We start from the raw sequence: 21,677 nt of genomic DNA, 5'->3' as shown, positions 1-21,677 counted from the left end.
CTATGAGGTTGTGGGTTCGATTCCTGATCTTGCTCAGTGGGTTAAGGATCCAGCGTTGCTGTGAGCTGTGGTCGAAGATGTGGCTCGGATCCCACATTGCTGTGGTTGTAGCTGTGGCTGTGGCTGTGGCTGTGGTGTAGGCCAGCAGCTGTAGCTCTGATTGGACCCCTAGCCTGGGAACCTCCATATGCTGCAGGTGTGGCCCTAAAAAGACAAGAAAAAAAAAGAAAAAATTAAAACAAAGAGAAAAAGCTGGAGTTCCCATCGTGGCTCAGCAGAAACGAATCTGACTAGCATCCCCCTGGCCTTGCTTTGTGGATTAAGGATCCAGCATTGCCATGAACTGTGGTGTAGGTCACAGATGTGGCGTAGGTCCTGAGTAGTTGCTATGGCTGTGGTGTAGGCCAGCAGCTGCAGTTCTGATTTGACCCCTAGCTTGCAAACTTCCATGTGAAGGTGTGACCCTGAAAAGAAAAGAAAAAAAAAAAAAAAAAAGAGAGAGAGAGAGAGAGAGAATGAGAATACAAGACTGAGAGAAAATACAAAACAGGTCTCTGATGAGGGATTGTTAGCCAAAATACGCAAAGATCTTAAATCTCAACAGTAAAAAAGTGAACCTCAGTCAAAATTAGGCAAAGGACCTCACCTCAAAGACAATATACAGATGTCAAGTAAGCATATGAAAAGATGTTCCATATCATATGTCATCAGGAAAATACTACTACACACATATTAGAATGGCCAAAATTCGGTACACTGACAATATCAAATGCTGGTGAGGTTGCAGAGCTGTTACAGGAACACTTGGAAATTTCTGGTAGGAATGTAGAATGGTAAAGCCACTTTGGAAGACAGTTTGGCGGTTTTATATAAAATTAAGTATACTATCACCACATACTCCAGCACTTGTCCTGCATGGTATTTACCCAGAGGAGTTAACGTCCGCACAAAAAAATGCACACAAGTGTTTATATCCACTTTACCCATGATTGCTGGAATTTTGGAAGCAACCAAGATGTCCTTCAGTGGGTGAATGGACAAATACAATGTAGCACATCTTGATAATGGAATGTTATATAAGACTATCAAGGATATTACCGAGTAAAAGAAGCCTATCTGAATAGGACACGTGCATGTGATTCCAACTAAAAAACATTCTGGAAAAGGCAAAAGTATAAACACAGTGAAAAGATCAGTTTGCTAGGGATTAGGGGTAAAAGAAGGATGCACAGGCAGGCCAGACAGGCTTTTTAAGGCAGTGAGACTATTCTGTATGCTACTGTAGTCTTGGATCTATGTCACCATAAATTTGTGCAACATCAAGAGTGAGCCATAACATAGACTGTGGACTTCGGGTGATTATGGTGGGTCATTGTAGGTTGTAGCAAACGTTCCTCTCTGGTAGGGGATATTGATAATAGGGTAAAGTATGCATGAATGGGGACAGAGTCTAAATGGAAAAATCTTTGTACTTTCTTCTCAACTTTGTTGTGAGCCAAAAAAATGCTTGAAAATCTGAAAAATAAAGCGTATTAAAAATTTGAAAATGTGATTAAATTTATTATAGGGAAAGTAAGAAATAATGAAATAGCCAACACATTTAGATGGAAATAATGTCTTATGAGAGTTCCCATTGTGGTTGAGCAGTGTAGTCTCTGTGAGTATGCTGGTTCCATCCCTGGCCCAGAACCTATGTTGCCACAAGCTGCGGTGTAGACCTTGATTGCAATTCCAATTTGACCCCAGTTGAGGGACTTCCATGTGCCCCAGGTGCATCCATAGGAAAAATAATAAAGTGTCTTCTTGGTGTTTATCTTCTACTTTTATAATGTTTTCAGTATTTCCTTTTAAGAAATCTAGTTTATTTTGTTTTATAGTTCATAATAGTTTAATTTGACCTTTTTATTTTCAGGAATGGAAGCTTTGCAAAATTTCTACTTTAAATAGTTGTAGTCAACTCTCTTCCCTAAAATGAATGACCTGTGTATATTCCATTTGGCTCTGGGTGGACTAGTCTTTTCCTAATAAAAGCTTAATGAGCTTTCTTTTTTTTTTTGCTATTTCTTGGGCCGCTCCCGCGGCATATGGAGGTTCCCATGCTAGGGGTCCAATTGGAGCTGTAGCCACAGGCCTACGCCAGAGCCACAGCAACGCAGGATCCGAGCCGCGTCTGCGACCTACACCACAGCTCACGGCAACGCCGGATCGTTAACCCACTGAGTAAGGGCAGGGACCGAACCCGCAACCTCATGGTTCCTAGTCGGATTCGTTAACCACTGCGCCATGACGGGAACTCCTTAATGAGCTTCCTTAATGAGTATAGTGTAGCAGGTAACAGATTATTCCAATGCAAAAAATTTTAGTATATGTTCTGGTTACTCACTATAATGCAAGTTACATAGTTGAAGGAAATGTCATTTAAGGAGAATTTGCATTCATTTCTATTTTATATTTGTAATTAAAAGTACTAAATAACTGTACATTACTCCTGTGGATGTTTATGTGTTGGACAGTCAGCGGTGCCTGGGCAGAGTTTAGAATCCTTTAATAATACAAATTGCATCATTCCTGCTTTTCTTTCAAACTCTCATGTTTGCTTGCGGTAGACTCAGTTACATTCTAAATTTTGATTCTGTACATTTCTATGTGAACTTTTTTTCCCTTAAACTATTAATTTATCCTAAAGTAGAGTCACAAGCTTAGGTTTAGGTGTCAGATGCGACCCAGTAAGAATGTTAACTCATTTGACTCTAGAAATCTCATGAAGACTCATTCTGTAGACAACTTTTGACACTGTTTGGTGTGTACTAGAGTATAAAGTGAAAGCTTGTTTCTTGCCTGTATATTTTAGTATAACACGCATCCTTTCTGTTTGGGGGCATGCATACTGCTGATGTTATGGAAAGCTTTCTCATCAGCCTACCCATGAGGAAAATTAAGATTGTCTTGCTCTGTCCCAGGGAAGTGGTCAAGGCTTTTAAAAAGAGAGAAAATAGAGAACAAAAGGATATGTCAGGCGTGTACACAACTGTATTATTGGCAGATAGCGTGACTCCTTTATGAATGTGTGACTTTGTGAAAACTCTTGATTTTAAAAGAATGATGTTTTTCTATTTGGCATTGAATAAGAGGTTTTTTCCATATATAAATAGAATTTTTATATCTACCAAGTCTTGTTCAGTCAGCTCTAAACTGAGCCTTCATCGCATTTGTTTTGTCTATTTCTATTGAAGGCTTTCGGCAGGAAGAATCTCAGTTGTGACATTGTATGGATGCCAGTGAAATGATCAGAATTCAAGTTTCTAGTGTACTGTAGCTATAATGAGCTGCTAATTGAAGGTGACAAGCTGTTTTTTCCTTCTCAGTTGGTCTGGCAAAATGTTAGATTTCATTCATTATTAACTCATTGCTTCTCAGCAGAGGACTGGATTAATTAGTTGGGAACATTAAGAAAAGAATTTTTGCCCTGTGTCAGTTTTAGAGATTGAAGTTCAGGCTTCACTAGATTCTCCCCGACCTCCAGTTTTGCCTGTTGGGTCCAGTTGCACAAGTCCCTACCACAGTCAAGACACAGCAATATTTCTACTACCTAAAAGTGGCACCCATCATGCCACTTTGCACCCTGTAGCTTCCCCCGTCTCCGGTCCCTGGCAACCACTGATCTACTTCCTATTATTATAGTTTTACCACTCCAGCTTTTCTTTTCTTTTTTTTTTGTCTTTTTAGGGCAGCACCGGTGGCATATGGAGGTTCCCAGGCCAGGAGTCGAATCAGAGCTGTTGCTGCCAGCCTGCGCCACAGCCCCAGCAACTCTAGATCCGAGCTGCATCTGCAACCTACAGCACAGCTCTCGGCAACGTCGGTTATTTAAACCACTGAGTGGGGCCAGGGATCACACCAGCATCCTCATGGATACTAGTCAGGTTTGTTACTGCTCAGCCACAAGGGGAACTCCCGCCTTTCTAGCTTTTAATTGAAAGAGACCCATGGAGTATGTAGACTTTCATGTCCGACCTGACCCCCCCGCCACACACACAGTTCATAATGGTTTTGAAATTCATCTGTGTTGTTATATGGATAATCTGTTCTATTATTAATACTCTGTTGCATGAAGATATCAAAATATTTTTATCCATTCACTTACTGATGGACATTTAACTGTTATGAATAACAAATAACTTAGGTGTGATGTATGTTAAGGGTGTTTTTGTATAAAGCTGCTAAACTATCTTTCTAAGTGACTATATTTTCGCATAACCAGCAGGAACGTGTGAGAGTCTTGCAGTCTTGTATTTTTAAATTTTCTTTTTTTTTTAGGGCCACATCTGCAGGCTATGGAGATTCCCAGGCTAGGGGTCGAACCAGACCTGTAGCTGCTGGCCTACGCCACAGCCACAGCAACATGGGATCTGAGCCTCTTCTATGAACTACACCACAGCTTACAGCAACACTGGACCCCCAACCCACTGAGGGAGGCCAGGGATTGAAACTGCATCTTCATGGACACTAATCAGATTTGTTTCTGCTGAGCCACTGTGGGAACTCCCAGTCTTGCTGTCTTGATTTACCAGTCTTGTAAATCTTAACCATTCTAGGGAGTGTAGTAGTATCCCTCTGTACAGTTTTTTTTTTTTTTTTTGGTTTTTTTTGCTTTTTAGGGCTGCATATGTGGCATATGGAAGTTTCCAGGCTAGGGGTTGCCTTTTCATTTTTTAGTATCTGCATTAAAATGTAAAAGTTTTTAATTTTGTTGTGTTCTATGTTGTCAGTTATATTTACACTCATGCTTTTTTTGTGTGTAAGAAATAAGTTTTTGTGCTGTTTTGTTTTAGAATCTGTATAGTTTGGTTCTTATGTTTCAGATCTATGATCTGTTTTTAGTTAATTTTTGTATAGACATTAGGGCACAGTTTAATTTTTTACATGCAAATAACTAACTTTTAAAGGAGCCTTTGTTTGAAATGCTCTCCTTTTATTATTTAATTACATGGTACCTTTGATGAAAACCAATTACCCATATGTGTGTTTATTTATGACTTTCTGTTCTGTGAGTATAGATCTAAGGTTATGTCTATGCTTAGATCACTATTATATTATAACTTCTTTTTTTTTTGTCTTTTTGCTATTTCTTGGGCTGCTCCCGCGGCATGTGGAGGTTCCCAGGCTAGGGGTCTAATCAGAGCTGTAGCCGCCGGCCTACACCAGAGCCACAGCAACGCGGGATCCGAGCCGCGTCTGCAACCTACACCACAGCTCATGGCAACGCCGGATCCTTAACCCACTGAGCAAGGCCAGGGATGGAACCCGCAACCTCATGGTTCCTAGTCGGATTCGCTAACCACTAAGCCACGACGGGAACTCCAGATCACTATTATATTATCTTCTTAAAAAATTAAGCTATAACGGACATATGTTATATTAGTTTCAGATATACACTGTAATAATTTGATATTTGAATACTTTGGAAAATGGTCAACACAATAAGTTCTTCTGCTAATTGAAGATGAAGATCTTTAGGATCTACTGTCTTAAGAATTTTTAGAGATTTATACAGTATTGTGAACTAGAGTCACGGTGATGTGCATTGCATTCCCAGGCCCTAATGATCTTATGACTGGACATTTGTACCTTATTGCTATCTCCGCCCCTTTTGTGCCCCACTCCCCCCACCTCGTGTCTGGTGTGTTCTTCTCTTCTCTCTCTTTTTTTTTTTTTTGCCTTTTAGGGCCATCCCTTCGGCATATGGAAGTTCCCTTACTAGGGGTTGAATCCAAGTTGCACCTGCAGGCCTACACCAGAGCCACAGCAAGGCGAGATCTGAGCCACATCTGCAACCTACACCACAGCTCATGCAGCTCTGCATCCTTAACCCATTGAATGAGGCCAGGGATCAAACCTCTATCCTCACGGATACTACTCAGATTTGTTTCCGCTGAGCCAGTTTTCGCTGAGCCACGATGGGAACTTCCCTGGCATGCTTATTTATATAATTTTAAAATGAGGTCATTTCTGGTAGATTCCTGATTAGGATTGAATTGTATCAGTTTTAAAGTGTTAGCCTATGGTATATACTTCCATTCATTTTGGCCTTTTTTTTGGGGGGGGGGCACACCCACAGCATATGGAAGTTCCCAGGCTAGGGATGAAATGGGAGCTGTAGCCTCCAGTCTACACCGCAGTTACAGAAACACCAGATCCGAGCTGTGTTTGAGACCTACAGCACAGCTCACAGCAAAGCCCGATCCTTAATCTACTAAGTGAGACCAGGGATGGAACCTGTGTCCTCATGGATACTATTTGGGTTTGTTACCACTAGACCACCAGGGACTCCCAGCTATGCTTTGATGATAAACAGACATGTACCAATTGTTATGATGGGGTGGTTGATGTTTTTGTGCGTTGCTATATTACATAAGGTGATCTTGTAAAGCCTCTCTCAAAGACCTTCTGAGCAGAAGTGTGGAGGCCTGATCCTTATTGGTGTTTGAGGAAGGGGCATTCCAAGGCAGTGGGCTCTGTGATGGGACTGTTTCCTTTAAGTACAGCAAGGAGGCAATTTGGTGGAGCTGGGTGGGCAGGTGAAGAATGCCAGATAGTTTACAAAATGAGCTTTGTGCCATTGTAAGAACTTCAAACATTTTGAATATAGAGCAAAGTTGAAACAATTTTACAGGGAAAATACATACACCCACCGCCTCATGGATGGCAATCAGATTCTTTTCCCACTGAGCCCTGACAATGGGAACTCCTTTTGTTTTGTTCCTTTTCATGTAAACATATTGAAATCTAATGTAAATCTTATTCCAAGGTATTTAACATAATTGTTTGTCATTAATTAATGAAAGTACAGGAGCTGTTTTATCTAGTGGCCTTGGTAAATCCATAAATTAATTAATTGTCAATCTATAGTAATAATCAGTCTACATATTAACCCACATATTCATGGTTTATCTTTTATTATGGGTTTATCCGTGTATATATTGCTACTCTGTGCTGTTGGATTTTATACAGTCCAGTTCTCAGCAAATTTCACAGTTTTCTTTCTTTCTTGTAGTGGTTCCTTATGTACAAGACCGTCCATACTATGTTAAGTAACAGTGGCTTAATGAGCATTCTTGTCTAGTTTCTGGTTTTAGGGCGAAAGCTTTCAGTATTTTACCATTATTTAATTGCTAAATTGTTGATTAGTTTTAAGATTGGTATCCTCTATCTGCTAAATATTTCTTATGAACACGTTGTTTATTTTATCAAAAGTTTTTCTGGAGTTCCCGTCATGGCGCAGTGGTTAACGAATCCCACTAGGAACCATGAGGTTGCGGGTTCGGTCCCTGCCCTTGCTCAGTGGGTTAAGGATCCGGCGTTGCTGTGAGCTGTGGCGTAGGTCGCAGGCGCGGCTTGGATGAGTTGCTGTGGCTACATTTTCTGCATTTGTCGAGATCATCTTTTGGTTTTTTCCCCATACTGCTATTTGGGTGAATGTTTCATATTTTTTTCATGCATTCATTTTTTGGCATTCCTGACACACACACATATATATATATTTGTATATGTATATCATCCAAATCAATTTGCTTATGTTTTATTAATAGGAAAATTGATTGGCTTTCCCACCTTTGAAAACATAATGGCTTTTGTCTTTTTTTTTTTTTTTTTTTTTTTTTAGGACAAGTCCCCCTTACTGTTGTGTGGACCTATACTCACTTCGTACTGGCGAGATGGTCAAGTCCATTCAGTTTAAAACACCCATCTATGATCTCCATTGCAACAAGAGGTACTCAATTTTTCTTGCTCTTATGCAAGGTAACATGCCCCCTATGCCTGTAACACGTTACAGTATCATTGATTTTTGATGTAATAGTAATAAATAGTCACAAATATATCTTCTGAATTCTGCCAAATAGAGTAGTTCTTAAGATTTCTTAATGAACATTTTCAGACTTTTTGTCTTGACCCATTAGTGAATTAAACATGAAATTGTAAGGAATAAAAAGTATCTAAGCAAACACGTGGAGGTTCAGTATTGCTTTGGAGTTCCCACTGTGGTACAGTGTGTTCGGAAACTGACTGCGACAGCTCACATGGGCGCAGAGATGCAAGTTGAATCCCTGGCCTGGTTTGGTGGGTTAAAGGATCTGGTATTGCCCCAGCTATGGCGTAGGTCTCATCCGAGGCTCAGATTCATTCCCTGACTGGGAATTTCCAAATGGTGTGGGTGTGGCCATTAAAAAAATGCTTTGAGGAACCTTTTTACAGGTATAACATGACTTTTTATGCAGTATATGTACTTCTATGTGTTTACTAGTTTATGATGTAAGATGTAATTTTCCTGTTACCGTTCATCAAAGAGTATTTCTGAAATGTAGAAAAGGCTTTTAAGTATTCTTATTCTTTTACACTTCACATTTGAGGGACTAGATTTTCCTAGCCCCATGAAGCTCAATGTCTTATCCAAGGTCATGGGTGCAAACTATTAATCTTTCATCTCATCAAAGAGCAAACACATGGAACATTGAAAATGAAAAATAAGTTTTATAATAAAAGACTTCAGGTTAGATTTTAAAGAGATATTTTCAAAAAGTTGACTCAAATGGTTGATTGTAAATGGAAGAATAAATGCATACCTGACAAATGCAAGAATTAAAGAACAAGAAATAAAAGAACAAAGCATTGATGATAGTGATAAAATTATTTGAGATAAGGAGTTCCCATTGTGCCTCAGCAGTAACAAACCCGACTAGTACCCATGAGGATGCAGGTTTGATCCCTAGCCTCTCTCAGTGGCTCAGTGGGTTGGGGATCTGGCATTGTCACAGATGTGGTTCAGATCCTGTGTTGCTGTGGCTGTGGTGTAGTCTGGCAGCTGCAGCTCAGATTCAACCCCTCGCCTGGGAACTTCAGTATGTTGTGGGGGCAGCTCTAAAAAGACAAAAAAACAAAAAACCAAAAATACCCACAAAAAACCCCACTGTAAACCAGCTGTAATGGAAAAAGTACAAATCATTATAAGTGAAAAAATAAAAAAAGAAGCATAAAAAAAGACACAAAAATTGAGTTCAAGTACAAAAATGTTAAACAGGAGAAAGAATAGTTGTTCAGTGATAGTGTGCAATTCATAATGAAGATCTAATTATTATGCCTATTAATACTTCAAATAATATCAAACTCAAAATTATATATAACATATGAAAAATACTTATTTCCAGAATATTTTTAATACTCATACAATTAGATAAATAATATTTGTCCAATGGTATATTAACTATTCCAAATCAGTGTTATTAAATGGGTGGACCCAATAGTTAAATATTTAACAACAATTCTAAGGAGCACTACTCCAATGTGTAGTTTAGAAAATAACTTGATTTTGAATGTATTTTAGGTTTGGACATTTGTGACTTTTCCTAATTATTTATAAGTCTTAGACTCTGGGAGAAGTACAGATTCTGTTTAATTTTAATATATTGTTATCAGAAATGACTCATTTATACTGAATAATAGTTGGTCCAAGTTTCCTCCCTCTTCCTTCCCTTTTTTCCTTTTTCTCTCATTTCTTCCTCCTCCTGCCTTCCCTCCCTTCCTCTCTCATTCCCTCCCTTTCTTCCTTTTTCCCTCCTTCCTTCCTCCCTCCTTCCCTCCCTTCTCTCTCTCTCTGGCTTTTTTTGTTGGGAAATTCAGTAATCATTTTAAGTGACAGGTTATATAAATCCATTTTATGTTTAATTCCATGACTTTGAGCCAAACGCTGGAAAAATACTTTTAGTAAATAGCCAGCAGTTTATTGATCTCATACATTTTTAATGAAGATAGATTCATTTGATTTATAATGAATGAAAATAAAATTTTATTTTGAAGTTATGTTCTTCTGTCACTTTTCTTTCTCTAAGCTTGTCTATCTTGATATTATTAAGAATTTTGTAGTTATCTTTTTACATTTAAGAGGCAGATGTTTCTAGCCTATATGTTATAAGAAATGTTTGACTTTAAAAAATTGCTTTGGTAGATACTTAGTGAAATCTAGATGATTTAACTTATTTATGATTCAGTTTGTAAGATTTCACATTAACATTTTCCTTTATGTCTTTTCCCTTTAATTTTAGGATCCTCGTTGTAGTACTGCAGGAGAAAATTGCTGCCTTTGATAGCTGTACTTTCACAAAAAAATTTTTTGTCACAAGTATGTATCAACTTGATTTATTTTGTATCTTATGCATTGAGTTTATAACTACTTACTTGATAGAATCAGCAGACTATTAATATCAGTATTTCATGCTTATTCAGTTACCAAATGTCTCTGTTTCTGTGGATGTCTTATTTGGTAATATAATGTTACGGTACATAAGTTCACTGCACAGCACATCATTATGTATTACTGAGGAAGCCTTGTCTATATGTCAGTTTCTCCTTATATGTTCTCCTTGAGTAGTTCTGATTACTTTAGCTTTGTATAGCTATGTTGTTTCTTTCTTCTTCTTTTTTTTTTCTTTGTTTTTCTTTTTAGGGCTGCACAGCACATGGAGGTTCCCAGGCTAGGGGTCATATCAGAGCCGTAGCTGCTGGCCTACACCACAGCCACAGCAACCCCAGATCTGAGCCACATCTGTGACCTACACCACAGCTCATGGCAACGCCGGATCCTTAACCCACTGAATGAGGCCAGGGATGAACTTGCGTCTTCATGGCTGCTCGTCAGATTCGTTTCCACTGAGCCTCGACAGGAACTCCTCTCTTTTTTTTTTTTTTTTCAATAGGCAAGAAATAGATTTATTAAGATAGGGCCCTTGTGAGAGATGCAAATGGGAAGGCAAGGAGGCTCTGCCGCTATGTTGTTAATTTACTTAATTAACATAACATACTTGGGGACATAACTGGATTATCATTTATGAGGGAAATGTATCAGTCTCTCCTTATTTCCTCTAACTCTCACAACTGTGCTTGGATGTGCAGATATAAGCATAGATCTTATTGGCTGTGCCTGTGGCATGCGGAAGTTCCCTGGGCCAGAAGTTGAACCCATTCCACAGCAAAGATCCAAGCCATAGCAATGACAAGACCGGATCCTTAACTGCTGGGCCACCATAGATTCTTGATCCAAACACACCCCCACACAACACACCCACACTCATGCAGAGTGATTGATTGATTTTTAAACACTGGCCCATGCAGTTGTGGGGACTGGCAAGTCCAAGATTTGTAGGGCAGGCCAGCTGGATGGAAATTCCAGCAGTAACTGAGTCTGTAGGAAGTCGGGAAGTTGTTTTTTTTTTTTTCCACTGCACTAAAGGAATACTTTTTACTTATTCATGTTGTAATCTCTAACACGCACCATCAAAGAAATAGCTTTTTTTTTTTTTTTTTCCAGAGAATCTGATATGAGAGTGCTGCAGAAATAGTTTTGTTGGAACAGAGCTCAGTTTTGTTATGAGTAGGGAATCCCAGTCATATTGCTGCATCTCCTGAAATATCACAACTGTTTACACACTTATTCATCAGATGTTTATCCATGTATTAAGCACAGAGTAGTGGACATTATTCCTTTATGAGAAGAGCTCATGTTCTCCGTAATTGATGTCTTACAGTCTTTATATGTTTTTGCATACATAATATAATATACAACACATAATATAATAATTCATTGGAATTCATATTTTACCATTTTGTAGAGTATGAAGAAGACTACAACAGCTTGCCTCCTTGATCTTGTAATCATTTCTCTCAGAGGTCTACAGAGACAGTCATGGAGATCATGTTCATTGAGATATTTTGTTTTATCACAAGATCTAATGTACACCATTCACAAATTTCCATTAGTATCTCCAGCACCTAGGATATTGGCTGGCACAAAGTTATTTTGTGCCAATGTCATTAAATATTTCTTGAATGAGTGAGTCCATTAACCCATAGTCAGTTATTTTTTACTAATCAGATATTTGATGATGTTTTAGCAATTATAAATGTAGATTACCAGGAAGGATCTTTTATTGTTTTATCTGTATGTTAAATAAATTAAAAGTTTTTGGGGAGCATAGATTTGTTAATTACACCTTCCTTTGCTGATGGAGTATATACATACTATGGTAAGTTTTGGATATTAACATAACCTGTTTTAGCATATTAATTCTTTGTTCTTACGCAGATTGTATGCTTTAATATATTGCATGATAATTGTATCACTCATTATTGGGATGGAAACAAATAGAGAAATAGAAGAATCTTGTATGAATCTTTCCCTAGCTACAGTTGTGGGCTTACAGTTGAGTGAATCAGAACAGAGTATGAACATTCCAGGCAGACTTAAATGCCAGTTTTTCCTGAGTATTCCTCTTTACATCTTATTGATAGTCTTCTGTTGTTTATCATTAATCAAAGATGTATGTGTTGGCTTCTGCCAGATTAGACATCTCTGCTGTGATTCCATTTTAATTTTATACTTATAGATAGCTCTTGCTGCCTCAGCTGAGTGCTAAATTAGAGGAAGCTCTCCAGTCATTTGTTAAGACAGTTTGTTTAAATGGCTATGTATGTTGTGAAATTTAAACCTTATTTCAACATTGGCCTCTACTGCACTGTGTATGTTGAAAGTATATTACACTTGCCAATAGATGTCAGTTTCCCTCATTGTAGTAAATGCTAGGGGTTAAAGTTAGTTGTCACAGGGACTAAAGAGAAGTTAATATAAATAAGATCATAATGGAGATATTTATAGTGCATGTTTATCCTGCCTCTTAGTGGATAAATAAACTGTATAGATTTTTCACTGATTAATTTAATACCCACCATTTATAACTTTATTATAAAGAAATAATTAAAAACAATCAGATTTTTATATTAGATTTATAGGTCGATTTAAAGGACATAGGCTTTGTAATATTTTTCATACATTGGAATGAGGATAGGCTTTTCATAGTACTCTGTTTTATTAGAGAAAATAGGCAAACATATAATAATTTTTAAGCTTATATGGTCTAATTAAATTTTGCATAAAATCATGTAGATCCAGCCTATATTTCCTTTTTCTTTTTTTTTTTTTTTTTTGGTCTTTTTAGAGCCTCACCCACAGCATATGGAGGTTCCCAGGCTAGAGGTCAAATTGGAGCTTCTGACCTACACCATAGCCATAGCAACGCCAGATCCGAGCAGCATCTATGACCTATTACTTTAATGGCAAGCACTCATGTTAGTTGAAACAAATTTCAGTCATAATGTAGACATATACAATTAAAGATACAGGCGAGGAGATACAGGACTCCAGTCGTGACTCAGCAGAAACAAATCTGAGTAGTTAGCATCCATGAAGACGCAGGTTCCAACCCTGGCCTCCCTTGGTGGCCTAAGGATCCCACATTGCAGTCTGAGATTTTGCCATACTTGTGTTAACTTACAGAAAATATGCAAAGCTCTTGCATCAGTTGACAGAATCAACATAGAAACTGGCACATTAAAGAAATCTGATATTTTCCTGGGATTTTACTGTACTTTCTGAGTTAACCCACATATAGTAGAACTATGAGCGAAAATACTTTTAAGCAGAAGAAGACAGACTATAGGCTATATTTTTAGTTCTGATTCTTACTTGAAATTATGAAGTTCCTGCAGAAAGAGGTGAATTTTTAGTCACATTACAGTGATGAAGTGTGCCTTTGATTTTGAGTAATTATTTGATTAACATGTAATCATTTAGTGGTATGTCAAAAAATATTTTTTATTAAATTACTAAGGCCATGGATGTATCACTTCATCTCATGACTATTTTAAGAAAGTTTTGTGTTGGGAAATATATATAGTTATAATTATTTTAAAAAAATATTGTAATGAACTACTGCTCATCGAGCATCAGCAATTACCAACTCATGAACAACCTTTTTCATTTATTTATATTTTTATCACTATTGTAATATACATTTTTTTCAGGGCCACACCTGTGGCATATGGAAGCTCCTGGGCTATGGGTCCAATCAGAGCTGCAGCTGCTGGCCTATGCCAAAGCCACAGCAACGTGGGATCCAAGCTGCATCTGCAACCCACACTGCAGCTTGTGGCATCGCCAGATCATTAACCTGCTGAATGAGGCCAAGGTTGAACCCACATCCACATGGACACTAGTTAGGTTCTTAACCCACTGAGCCACAACTTGAATTTTTATATTATTTATATTATAATCCCAAATTATTTTGAAACATATCCGTGGCATTGTATAATTTAACCTATTATCTATATCTAAATGATAACTTACAAAGTCATTATTTCTGTATTACCAAATTATTAAATAACTTATCATCTATCCTGAGGTCTTTTGATTTGAACAAAAGCCATCCTTTGCTCATTGAACTCTGGTCAACAAGTGTAAAATTAAAAATTGTACATTCCTTCCCACTGAACTCCCAAGGTTTTTGGCGTACAAAAACCTTATTTATCAAAATCCAGTGTCCTTGCTAAATCTTTATTTCTCCATCTCATTTTCATGCTGCCTATGCTACATTTGCTTTGAGTCACTCATTAATCTCAGTTCTATGCAAGTGCTTTGTTGCTTTGTTTTTGTCCTTGAAATGGCCTTTTCACGAACAGTCTCTCTCCCCACAGTGACTTAATCCTACGTATCTTTCTAGCCCCATCGGAAGTAATTCCTGATCCCCTTAGCTTAAAGTAGTCTCTCCTTCTTCTAAATCCCCAAAGATAGCAACTCCCCAAATCTGTCACCAGAGCAGGAGACCTTCAACATGGTGTGCAAATCAGGATGCCCTAGTCAAACAAACTTGGGAAATACTGCCTCCTATTGGACGATGGCAGTATGATTAGCATTTTACTCTGTTTAATATTATTTACCTGGTTTCAGTATATCCTAGATTTATTTGACTGTACGCCTCTTATGTTAATAGGTTTGAGCTGGAAACTAACTGTGTTTTGTGGATAGTTAAAGGAGTGAATATATGAATGCATGTATAAACAGTTTCTCTCCCGTGTTGGAGTAAATCCAGAACTTTTCTTAGTTGAAAAATTATGTCTTTGTAGTGGTCAGCTCTTGAGCATCTCTTCAGTATCTTGAGTATTGTTTCCGCTTTTGGGAATAGGAGCTGCTTTTTTACAAGCCTTTAGCAGGCAGAGAGTATCAGTTCAGTTTGATAAAAATGAGTGGTAGACTGAGTTGCTCTTATTCTTTCTTCATGCTTTTGTTCTTTCTTTTTTAGTTAATATTCTTTTAGGATCTTTGACGTGTAGTCCTCTATGGCTGGGTCCCTGAACAGTTGAAACATGTATTATTAAAGTAATAGTTTCCTGTATTCGGTGAATTATTTGTGATTAGGAAGAAGAGATCCAGAAGGATCAACAGTGTTTCTAGCGTTGCAGTCAGGTGCTTTATAAGTGGTATGCAGCTTGTACGTCCTGGCCAAGTGTGGTGGGGCACACAGTAGTGAATTTTCAGTCATTTCTGATCCATTAGAGTTACCGCTTAGTCTGTCAGTGTACTGGTTGTAAGATGGCTCTCGTGGTTTGGGGATGCCAGGAAGCCTATTTGGTGTGGATTTCATTAAAGCTGAAATATGTGTTAATTAACATGTTGAAATAGGAGGTAGTATAAAAGTATGACTGTCATTTCTTGGTGATAAATGATGCTAATAACTGTAGTAAACTATGTATTAAAACCCAGTGATATCTCTTGAGGATAGACGTCTAGTATAGTTTTCAGGAGGCAGGGTTGTGCATAACCCTATGAGAACAGGACTAGAAGCGGGTATGAGAAGGGCTTTAGGATTCTATAATGTTCTGGTTTTTTGTTTTGGGTGCTGCTTCTATGTATGCCTATGTTTATTTTGTTGACATGGGTACTTTATGTATATTATATTTAAATACATACTTTACACTCAAAAAAGAGTTCAGAAAGCATCAATAACAACTCAAGTTTATGATTTCTCTCCTCACACTCCGAATGCTGTTTGTTGTAGTTTTTCACAACAGATTTCCCCAAACCCTTCATCTAAATAGTCTGGCCAATAGTATTCTATATCTCATTTCATCCTTCCATGAAGAAGTGTCTCATTCTTGGTTACATAGTATTCTACTTTACTTGAAAACTGTAGACCAGATTTATGTGAGTGGTATTAGGTTTGGTATTCGACAGATGTTTGTATGACGCAATTTAGCTTCTTTTCTTTGAAATACAGCTCCACTTTCAGGGATTTTTTTTTAAAATGAACGTTTTGAACAAATTTGAGCAAGACCTAATATTCAAGGTCAAGGAACAAATGGAGCCATTTCTTGATTTGTTTTTCCCTATTCTCTTCAACTCCCCTTCCCCCATTGCTTTAAACTGAAACTGGTGGCAGGTGGAACGAAGCATGGTGTGGATTATATGTGTTTCTCTGAATCTGGGTTATTTTATGCTTGTAAGCCAGTTTTGCCTGGCTTAGAAGTACAGGATATAGGGACTGGAGGACAGGGGAGCTGGTGGATGTGCTGAGAATAACCTCCATGGTAGCCCATTTCCCTGTGCCATATACTTTTCCCGCATTGGTTGATTTCTAGTTCTTAACTCGTAGCAAAGCCCATGTAGAGTGGCACGTTCTCAACGAGGACATTATTTTGTCATGCAAGCATTTAATTTCTAAGAGAGTTTGAAAAGCTCTTATAGAATTCAATCGTGAGTGTCTGAGTTATGTTTGAATACAATGATGAGACTGTAAAATAAGTAGAGACAGCTGTGTCCATCAGAGAAAGCATCATGGGAATTTGTGCCAAAGGGTGGAAGGGTCAGGTAAAGAGAGCTGATAGAGAACCAGAAAGGGAACGCAGCCAATATGATGAGAAATGAGACACCTTTGTATTTGGCTGTACAGAAAAGGTGGCCTTGAGCAGCTGTCTGATGTGGAAATCCAAAACCCATGTATGATTAAGAAAACAAAAGACAAAGACTGATAGATGTCATTAGTAGTCATTTCCAGTTTGCTTAAATTTAAAGGTAGATAGGAAGTCTCCCGAGAGACCAAAGCATTATATAGTAACTCGCTCATTGGCTTGTTTTTACCTTGCGAAGGAAAAGGCATTCCTTACACTCCTAATGTTATTTCTTGTTTGGATGTGTATTTTTCTTTTATGTTAATGGTGAATAACCAATGTAAGGGATGTTTTTAAAGTGCAAATGCAAAATTATTTTTAATTTTTGGAAGGAGTCTTTCTTTTATGTTTCTAAGCAGGTTTGTAATAAGAACAAGAAGAATTGGGTAGGTTAATGTGGCAACTAAGTCCAATTCAAGTTAAAAGTCAAACCTACCCTTGTTCTTTTGGGTTCCCATCTGTATACAATAGACAAGGCTGCCGTGATGTTTTTATGGCCTGGGCAGATGTCCTATATAAAGTGGACCCTAAATAATATGGTGCAGGAGTTCCCACTGTGGTACACTGGGTTAAGGATCTGATGTTGCCACAGCTGTGGTGTAGGTCACAGATGCCACTCAGATTTGTTCCTTGGCCTGGGAACTTCCACAGGCTGCAGGTGCAGCTGAAAAAGGGAAAAAAAAAAAAAACGGTGAGCAGTGAAATAACTTGTGACTTCCCTATTCTCTGCACATCCTCCCACCCATTGAGCCCTAGAATGGCAGTACTCTGTTTTATCTAAGTAAGAAATAATGCAAAAATAAAATCACGTTTTAAATGCAAAGCTCATGGAACCTTCAGAGGGTCGTTAATCAGCAATGAGATGGTCAAATAAATCTCTGAAGTGGTATTTAGTATTTTATGTGCTTCTGTATCTTTCTAGAGAGGTTTTCTTAGTCCTTTCTGAACTTCATTCAACATGTGGTCTTCTGTGACTTGTGTCTTTAGTGAACATAGTAGAATATTATAGTTTTAAGAGCAGCTTTAGGTTCACAGCAAGTTGAGCAGAAGGCATGGAAATTTCCCGTATACTCACATCTCCACATATGCGTAGTCTCCCCCATGATCAACTTTCCTCACCAGAGTAGTACATTTGTAATACTTAATGAACCTACATTGCCACGTAATTATCACCGAATCTATGTTTATCATGGACTTCACTCTTGGTTTTGGACATCAGGAGGCTTGGATAAATGTATGATGACGTATGTTCATCATTCATTGTAGTATATACAGAGTATTTTCACTGCCTAAAAATCCTGTTTTCTTCCTATTCATCTCTGCCTGCCCCATCTTCCTCAGCAACTATTGCATTTATAGTTAAAATCACAGTCTGTTGCCTTCTCACATTGGCTTCATTCGTTTAATAATATTAAGTTTCCTCCATGTTTCTACCCAATTTCAAGATTTACCACAAAGCTGTAGTAATCAAGACAGTGTGATATGGGCAAAGGAATAGACAAATCCATCAACAGAACAAAATAGAAAGCCCAGAAGTAAACCTTTGATGAAGGAGCAAAGGTAGACTCTTCAACACATGATGCTGGACCAACTGGACATTCAGGTGCATAAAACTGAATCTAGACACAAACTACGTACCCTTCACAGAAATGAACTCAAAAAGGACCACAGGCCTGCATATAATACATAAAAGTATAAAGTTTATAGAAGATAACATGGGAGTTGGGAGTTCCTGCTGTGGCCTAATGGAAACGAGTCTGATTAATATCCATGAGGATGTGGGTTCGATTCCTGGCCTTGCTCAGTGGGTCGGGGATCCGGTGTTGCCATGCGCTGTGGTGTAGGTCACAGACACCGCTTGGGTCCCACGTTGCTGTGGCATAGGCTGGCAGCTGTAGCTCCGATTTGACCTGGGAACTTGCAGCCCTAAAGAGCACCCCCCCAAAAAAAACCCCCCCAAAAACCCTAGATGAAGTTGTGTATGATGATGACTTTTTAGATACAACACCAAAGGCACAATTCCTGAAAGAAATCATTGGTAAAGTGGACTTCATTAACATTAAAAACTCATTGGAGTTCCTGTTGTGGCTAGCGGGTTAAGGATATGGTGTTGCTGTGGCTGTGGTGTAGGCCTCAGCTGCAGTTCTGATTTGACCCCTATCCTGGGAGATTCCATATGCCACAAGTGCAGCTTTAAAAAAAAATAAAAAATAAATAAAAACTTATTCCCTGCAAAAGACAATATTAGGAAAACGAGAAGAAAGGCCACCCAGAACTCTTAAAACTCAACAAAAACAAAACACATAACCCAATGGGCTCAAGACTGTGATAGGCCCCTTGTCCAGATAAACAGATGGCACATAAACATATGAAATGATGCTGTACATTACATGTCATCAGGGAAATACAAATGAAAACAATGAGATCTAAAATCCAGAACACTGAGCACCAGTGCTGTCAAAGATGTGGAGCAACGAGAACTGTCACTGCTGTTGGGAAAGCAAAATGGTGCAGCCACGTTGGAATACAATTTGATAGTTTCTTACAAAACTAGTCCTGTTCTTATTCAGCAGTCACACTTCTCGGTATTTATTCAAAGGAACTGAGAACTTATGTCCACTTAAAAAGCCTTCATATAGATATTTATAGCAGCTTTATTCACATTGTGGAAGCAGCCAAAGTGTCCTTCAGTGGGTGAATGGATAAGTAAAATGTGATGTATCCTGACAATGGAATATTATTCTTCATTTCGTTTTATTGCCTAACATTTAGTTTGTTTCCATTCGGGCTGCTGTTATGAATAATGCTTTTTATGGGGACATATATTTTGGATTCTCTTGGGAATGATTTTGTGTCGACATGTTTTCACTTATCTTGGGTTTGGACCTAGGAGTCAAATTGCTAGGTCACATGATCATTCTATCCTTAACTATTGAAGAGCTACCAGGCACAGCGACTGCACCATTTTTCATTCCCACTCGCAGTCTATAGGGTTCTAATTTCTCCACATTCTCACCACTGATATTTTTTTAAACTTTTTAGGGCCCCACCTGCAGCATATGGAGGTTCCCAGGCTAGGGGTTGAATCAGAGCTGCAGCTGCCAGCCTACAGCACAGCCATAGCTCATGGCAACATCAGATCCCCAACCCACTGAGTGAGGCCAGGGATTGAACTCATGTCTTCATGGATACCAGTTGGGTTTGTTATCCCCTCAGCCACAATGGGAACTCCCTCACCAATGTTTCTTAATATGATTATAGCCATTCTGTTAGTATCTCATAAAACAGTATCTGATTATACTTTTTTTTTTTTTGTCTTTTTGCCATTTCTTGGGCCACTCCCGCGGCATATGGAAGTTCCCAGGCTAGAGGTCGAATCGGAGCTGTAGCCCCCGGCCTACGCCAGAGCCACAGAAACGCGGGATCCGAGCCGCGTCTGCAACCTACACCGCAGCTCACGGAAACGCCAGATCGTTAACCCACTGAGCAAGGGCAGGGATCGAACCCACAATCTCATGGTTCCTGGTGGGTTTCGTTAAGCGCTTTGCCACGCCTCCTCTGATTATACGTTTCATTAACATTTCCCTGTGGCTGATGATGTTGAGTATCTTTTCATGTGCCCACCTTATATCTTCTTTGTTAGATTTTATATTGATTTATTTGTCTTTATTTATTGAATTGTAATAATTTCTGTTTATATTTTAGATATGAGTCAGTTATCAGATTTATGTGTGCAAAACTCCCATCGTATGAGCTGTCTTTCTCTTTCTCGGTGGTTTTCTTTGAAGTACAAAGGTGTTAGCTTGGGGAAGTCCAGTTTGTCTGTTTTTTTCTTCTATCACTTGTATCTTTGGTGTCATATCTAAGAAAGCATTGCCTAGTCCAAGTTAATTGCCTAAAGTTAATTATTTTAACTTTAAGTCTTTGATTCATTTTGAGTTAATTTTTGTATGCACTGTGAGGGTCCGGGTTCAGTTTCCTTTATTTGCATGTGGATGTCCAGCTGACCTATCATCATTTGTTGAAAGGACCATTCTTTACCCATTGGCTTGTCTTGGTAGCCTTGTCGAAAATCACTTGACCATAAAGGCAGACACCTGTTTTTTTCCAAAAAGGGCTGAAATCTTTTGAGTTATTCATTCCAAGAAAAATAAGGCACAGTGTTGCAGAGAGTAGTTAAATCCTTTGCTTCACAAAAGTAGTTCAGGTCTCCTTCCCGTTAGGACCAGCATTTTGGGAGGATGCCATCGAAAATGGCATCAGTCTCATGAGTCCTTTTGGTTATGGAAGGGTTTTCATGTAGTGTGCTTTTTGTGGATTTCCCCTTTATTTAATTTTGGAAACCTGAGGGTTTTTTTTTTTTTTAAATCCTCAGATATTTAAAAGATGAAGAAAAATTTTTACATGAGAACTGAAACGGTTCTCTTTTACCTTGTTCAGAAACACTGTAAACATGTTAGAATCAGTCCTAGTGTTATAGTGGTTTGGGTTCACCCATCCCCTACTCCCTTCACTTGTTTTCAAAGTTTAGCTGGAGGCAATAGTTAATCTTTAAAGGAGTCATGCTTATAAAGTTGGGATAGTGCTGAGAGGCTGATGGTCTGCTGATTCCAGCTGTAAAATGTTTTTTGGAGAGCACAAAAACAATTTGCTTTCATTCCAGTACGCTGTAATTCTTGAGGTCCACTGGCTTTCTAAAAACATTGACTCAAGAAGTGAAATGAAGAATTATAAACTACATTTGTTTTTAGTACTCTTTAGTGTTTGGAAGGCGAATATACTTCTTAGGATCTATTGAGGTAAAATGGTTATCACAATGGATTGAGTTTAAAGTTTCAAGAGATTAACTA

The 21,677-nt window shown here is 38.4% G+C and overlaps 1 protein-coding gene across 11 annotated transcripts in view; it reads left to right on the top strand.

The window, feature by feature from the left end:
- Window positions 1-21,677, top strand: part of BCAS3 (BCAS3 microtubule associated cell migration factor) — a 580,473-nt gene that overhangs the window by 112,301 nt on the left and 446,495 nt on the right. For all 11 annotated transcript variants that reach the window (XM_047759073.1, XM_047759067.1, XM_047759070.1 and 8 more), the window contains exons 8-9: window positions 7,664-7,771; window positions 10,098-10,174. In XM_047759073.1, the coding sequence (XP_047615029.1) occupies window positions 7,664-7,771; window positions 10,098-10,174 (185 nt within the window). The remainder of the gene's footprint in view (window positions 1-7,663; window positions 7,772-10,097; window positions 10,175-21,677) is intronic.

Source organism: Phacochoerus africanus, chromosome 14, assembly GCF_016906955.1.
Source record: "Phacochoerus africanus isolate WHEZ1 chromosome 14, ROS_Pafr_v1, whole genome shotgun sequence".
Classification (NCBI taxonomy): domain Eukaryota; kingdom Metazoa; phylum Chordata; class Mammalia; order Artiodactyla; family Suidae; genus Phacochoerus; species Phacochoerus africanus.
This window is presented reverse-complemented; position numbering and strand designations above follow the sequence as displayed.